The sequence below is a fragment of the Hemitrygon akajei genome, chromosome 29 (assembly GCF_048418815.1).
Source record: "Hemitrygon akajei chromosome 29, sHemAka1.3, whole genome shotgun sequence".
Classification (NCBI taxonomy): domain Eukaryota; kingdom Metazoa; phylum Chordata; class Chondrichthyes; order Myliobatiformes; family Dasyatidae; genus Hemitrygon; species Hemitrygon akajei.
This window is the reverse complement of record NC_133152.1, coordinates 50,754,848-50,760,847: the sequence shown is the minus strand read 5'-3', so window position 1 is coordinate 50,760,847 and position 6,000 is coordinate 50,754,848. Positions and strand designations below refer to the sequence as shown.

Sequence of the window (6,000 nt, the reverse complement as noted above, 5' to 3'; positions counted from 1 at the left end):
CAGTGGTGTCCTGGGGAAGAGGTGCTGGCTGTCCACTCTATCTATTCCTCTTAATATCTTGTATAAAAAAACCTTCCTCTAATATCCCCCTTGAACTTCCCACCATGTCCTCTTGGATTGAACAGTGATGCCCTGGGGACGAGGCACTGGCTGTCCACTCTATGGACCTCTATCATATCTCCTCTCAACCTCCTTCTCTCCAAAGAGTAAAGCACTAGCATCCTTAATCTCTGATCATAATCCATACTCTCTAAACCAGGCAGCATCCTGGTAAATCTCCTCTGTACCCTTTCCGATGCTTCCACATCCTTCCTGTAGTGAGGCGACCAGAACTGGACACAATACTCCAAGTGTGGCCTAACCAGAGTTTTATAGAGCTGCATCATTACCTTGTGACTCTTAAACTCTATCCCTTGACTTTTGAAAGCTAACACCCCATAAGCTTTCTTAACTACCCTATCTAACTGTCGGGCAACTTTCAGGAATCTGTAGACATGTACCCCCAGATCCCTCCGCTCCTCCACACTATCAAGTATCCTGCCATTTACTTTGTACTCTGCTTTGGAGTTTGTCCTTCCGAAGTGTACAACCTCACACTTCTCCGAGTTGAACTCCATCTGCCATTTCTCAGCCCACTCCTGCATCCTATCTGCAATCTTCGACAATCCTTTACACTATCCACAACACCACCAACTTTTGTGTCATCTGCAAACTTGCCAACCCACCCTTCTACCTCCACATCCAAGGTCGTTAATAAAAATCACGAAAAGTAGGAGTCTCAGAACCGATCCTTGTGGGACACCACCAGTCACAACTCTCCAATCCGAATGTACTCCCTCCACCACGACCCTCTACTTTCTTCAGGCAAGCCAATTCTGAATCCACCTGGCCAAACATCCCTGGATCCCATGCCTTCTGACTTTCTGAATAAGCCTACCGTGTGCAACCTTGTCAAATGCCTTACTAAAATCCATGTAGATCACATCCACTGCACTACCCTCATCTACATGCCTGGTCACCTCCTCAAAGAACTCTAACAGGCTTGTTAGACACAATCTGCCCTTCACAAAGCCATGCTGACTGTCCCTGATCAGACCATGATTCTCTAAATGCCCACAGATCCTATCTCTAAGAATCTTTTCCAACAGATTTCCCACCATAGACGTAAGGCTCACTGGTCTATAATTACCCAGACTATCCCTACTAACTTTTTTTGAACAAGGGGACAACATTCGCCTCCCTCCAATCCACCGGTACCATTCCCGTGGACAACGAGGACATAAAGATCCTAGCCAGAGGCTCAGCAATCTCTTCCCTCACCTCGTGGAGCAGCCTGGGGAATATTCCATCAGGCCTCGGGGACTTAACCGTCCTAATGTATTTTAACAACTCCAACACCTCCTCTCCCTTAATATCAACATGCTCCAGAACTTCAACCTCACTCATTGATGCACCATCAATAACTCACGCTGAGACGTAGGAAGCGAGGTATCGGCTTTTATTGACTGGAAGAATGAACAACACTACATCCTGGGGAATGAGGCTGGGCAACAGGCCTCAGTCGTCTTTATACAGGGGTCTGTGGGAGGAGCCACAGGAGCAGTCCAGACAGGTATATGTAGTTCACCACACTCATATTGTCCTCATCGCCATCAAGTTCCCTCTCATTGGTGAATACCGAATTCATTGAGGACCTTGCTCACTTCCACAGCCTCCAGGCACATCTTCCCACCTTTATCTCTAATCGGTCCTACCTTCACTCCTGTCATCCCTTTGTTCTTCACACAATTGAAGAATACCTTGGGTTTCTCCTTTACCCTACTCGCCAAGGCCTTCTCATGTCCCCTTCTTGCTCTCCTCAGCCCCTTCTTAAGCTCCTTTCTTGCTACCCCATATTCCTCAATAGCCCCATCTGATCCTTGCTTCCTAAACCTCATGTATGCTGCCTTCTTCCATCTGACTAGATTCTCCACCTCACTTGTCACCTATGGTTCCTTCACCCTACCATTCTTTATCTTCCTCACCTGGACAAATTTATCCCTAACATCCTGCAAGAGATCCCTAAACATCGTGCAAGAGATCCCTAAACATCGACCACATGTCCATAGTTCATTTCCCTGCAAAAACATCATCCCAATTCACACCCACAAGTTCTAGCCTTATAGTCTCATAATTTGCCCTTTCCCAATTAAAAATTTTCCTGTCCTCTCTGATTCTATCCTTTTCCATGATAATGCTAAAGTCAGTGATAGGCTCAGCCTCAGCGTTATCCCCGCCCACAGCAACAGAAATTAAAAGCCGGGCTCTTCATGGTTTCTAGTTTGTGCAGAGTTCGTGTCGCTCTTCCAATGGACCCGGATCCAGTGTCTGCCGCGGGGTGAAGCGCCTTTCCAGTAAGTACAGACATCGCTTAACCGTCTGGGACAAGTCCCTTCGTTCGGTCGGTTTGGAGCCGGTTTCTGATCGGGGTCGGTCTGAGGAGACACAGAGAGACGGGGCGAGGGGAGGCGGTTCCTGATCCGCCCAGCTCGCCTTTGTTTATTTCTCCCTTTTCGACCGGGCGGTGGGAATGTTCGCGGTGCGGGCCGTGTTTATGCGATATTGCGAACGCCGAGAGGCTTCCACTTGGCGCCAAGAACCGATCTGCCAAGCGGTGGCCGGTTCACTGACAGACGAGGCCGTTTTCCAACTGGCACCGTTTGGGAAGGAGTGGGGACGTGAATATAGCGCCCATGGCAGCGGGATTACTCACCGGCCGGCGACTGCCCCCTAGCGGTGGGAAGGTGTCACGGTTCTCCCATGGCAACGGGATTACTCACCGGCCGGCGACTGCCCCCTAGCGGTGGGAAGGTGTCACGGTTCTCCCATGGCAACGGGATTACTCACCGGCCGGCGACTGTCCCCTAGCGGCCGAGGGGAGTCGACACGATTGCCGACCGTTGCTCGAACTGATAGGAGAGCAGAGTGAATGGTAGAAGAAGGAAGTGGGGGGATGAGAGGTATTTCAGAAGGCTTGCTTGACTGAGAACCATTTAGTAAATCCCCAGAGTTGTCTAATTGTGTTTTGAAAATACTAAAGGATGCATCCAGTTCCAATGAAGACTGAGAACTGGAAACCACTGCCTGTCATCCTAGATGTCTCACTGTTAACAGCGTTGCTCAACAGTGTATGGACAGTCATTGGTAGTGATCTTGAACTGATTTTCACAGGTCCGCAGTTTATGCCATTTCAATATCATTTTGTAGACTTGCATATTGATATTTATATTTATAATTCAGAGATAACCCATTTGGATAAAGACATCATCTAGAGCAGGGGGTCCTTGCCCTTTTTCTGTAATGGCCCCAAGAATCAAGATTGTGTAAGAATTCAGCTTTGCCATGAAACAGAAGAGACACATAAAGTCAAGTCTACTTGTTAAATATCAGAACAACACAATTCACTGGACTGACAAGCACTTCCTATTTTTTGTGTTTTTCTGTCACCTTTCTGCAGGAAACCACTGGGGTCATGTCAGTAGCAGGAGGTGGCACGGATTGGAATCCATCGATAAATCAATACTGCTCAGTAAGAGAAATGGGTAAGCAGTGAGTGGATCTAGAACTATTGTTACTCTAATTGGGTGATAGTGTTAGTCTGAAATGGCCTGTTTCTTATTTTGATCCTGAGACCCCTTGTTGTTCTAAACCAGAGCAAGCATCCTCCTTGTATCTGCTCTGTCCTTTTTTCTCTCTCTCTTTCTCTCTTCCCCCTCTCTCTTCCCCCTCTCTCTTCCCCCCTCTCTCTTCCCCCCCTCTCTTCCCCCCTCTCTCTTCCCCCCTCTCTCTTCCCCCCTCTCTCTTCCCCCCTCTCTCTTCCCCCCTCTCTCTTCCCCCCTCTCTCTTCCCCCCTCTCTCTTCCCCCCTCTCTCTTCCCCCCTCTCTCTGCTTGTCAGCAAGGTATGATTAATTTTCAAGATTGCCATTTCCACCTTGTGGAGGATTACAGTCCAAAAGTGATGAAGGCGTGGCTCGCTTTTAAATCTTTGATGTCGGAATGTTATGAGAAAAATCTCCAACCAGCGTTATTATATCCTGCGCACCTAAGAATCTCACCCTCGGAAGGACCACGTCGCATTTTTCTCTTTACGACTGAAGCTCGAAGTTTCCTGGATGAGCCCTATCCTACTACTTCAGACTCTCGGCTCTAATAAATGTATGGCTTTCTCAGTACTGGCTCTGTTCTTTCATATTCTTTTAAAGCCTATAATCATCGTATGAAGTTTGATCTGTATAAGTTTAAGATTTTCGTTTTTGGTTACTAGTGTAGGTTCATTTTATACTTCAATTAAAGTTTTTCTTCGTTGATGTATTTACCTTTATTAATTAACTAATTTTAATTATTTAGTTTTTTTTCTGGACACTATTAATTTGATGGTGAATTTTTATTGTTCTGGATAAATATCTTGTTTTTCTCATTTTTCATTTAATTAAGATGGAGGTTTGTTTTTCTTTTTTTTATACACCCTTTACACCCTTTGTTCTTATACCTCACCTTTTTTTTGTCGTCATCTTCCCATAATGCCTTTTTTATAACTTTATTTTTAATTGCTCTGGTTTTTAACCGACTTATAATATGTACTGGTGCTTACACTTTTTTTCTTTTTAGATGCTATATTACGAAGACTGTTTTAGTATAGTGTTTAATTTTTTTTGCATTTTGGGTGGTTCTTTTTTTTAAACATATATCTTTGGAGTTGCCTTCTGGAGACATGGGGGTAGATTTAGTGTTGTTCTTTTTTCTGGCCTTCTTCAGATCCAGTTTGGGGGCTTCGTGGGTGGGGGGGGGGTTCTTTTCTATTAGATTTTCTAGTTTTTTCATTTGGGCTGATTTAGAACTACCAAAATGTCTACCGCATCGTCACTTTCGCTTCCTGTCTGAATTTTTGTTCCTCTTCCAGGTTCATGAGTTCACAGTATGGTTAACTCTTTATATACCAAAGGGTTGATCCTAGGAAATATGGCTCAAAGACTATTAATTTTGTCTCTTTGGAATACAAATGGTTTAAACCATCCGATTAAATGGAAAAGGATTTTTAAAATATTACAAAGACTAAATGCTCATATTATTTTTGTACGAGAAACTCATGTGAGGAAAGAGGACAATCAATGTTTGTAAGAGCAAACACGAGGAAATCTGTAGATGCTGGAAATTCAAACAACAACACACAAAATGCTGGTGGAACACAGCAGGCCAGGCAGCATCTATAGGGAGAAGCGCTGTCAACGTTTCGGGCCGAGACCCTTGGTCAATGTTTTTTAGGTTTTGGAAGGGACAACAGTATCGTTCGAACTCGCATGCCAAAGTAAAAGGAGTTTCAATTTTTATAGACTCCTCAATTACATTTGTTCAGTATGATATTATTTCAGATCGGAATGGTAGATTTTTGTTAATTACTGGGTTACCTTTTAATAAAAAGTTTGCTATGGTTAATGTTTACGCTCCAAACGTGGACTATCCTGATTTTTTAAAGTCTTTATTTACTTCACTACCTACCGCAGATTCCGGACTACAGAGCGCACCTGATTAAAAGCCGCTGGCTCTAATTTTAGAAATAAAATCAATTTTTTAATTGTAAAGGCCGCACCGCTACTTTTAAATATACATACGTATCGGTAACACAAATTACGTTGCATATACTTTGTTACTGAACAGCACGAACAACATTCCAATATCTCCTAGCGACTGGTAAAAATATATATACTGCAGCCTACCAGGAAAAGTTATTGATCGCCTTTAACTTAAAAGCAGCGTTTTCGCTCGAGTCTGACGCGCTCGCGTAACGCGATCGGGTCTAATCGGGTCTGATGCGCTCGGGTCTGACGCGCTCGCGTAACGCGATCGGGTCTAATCGGGTCTGACGCGCTTGCGTAACGCGATCGGGTCTAATCGGGTCTGATGCGCTCGGGTCTCACGCGCTTGCGTAACGCGATCGGGTCTAATCGGGTCTGATGCGCTCG

At 44.9% G+C, this 6,000-nt stretch overlaps 1 protein-coding gene across 3 annotated transcripts in view; it reads left to right on the top strand.

Moving 5' to 3' along the window:
* Positions 1–2,241: 2,241 nt before the first annotated feature.
* The window catches only part of LOC140718514 (tumor necrosis factor receptor superfamily member 5-like), a 60,173-nt gene continuing 56,414 nt past the window's right edge, over positions 2,242–6,000 (top strand). For 2 of the 3 annotated variants that reach the window (XM_073032461.1, XM_073032462.1), the window contains exons 1-3: positions 2,242–2,393; positions 3,071–3,210; positions 3,497–3,581. In XM_073032461.1, coding sequence (XP_072888562.1) covers positions 3,081–3,210; positions 3,497–3,581 — 215 coding nt within the window. In that variant the 5' untranslated portion in view covers positions 2,242–2,393; positions 3,071–3,080. The remainder of the gene's footprint in view (positions 2,394–3,070; positions 3,211–3,496; positions 3,582–6,000) is intronic. The other variant, XM_073032463.1, reaches the window with a different exon arrangement.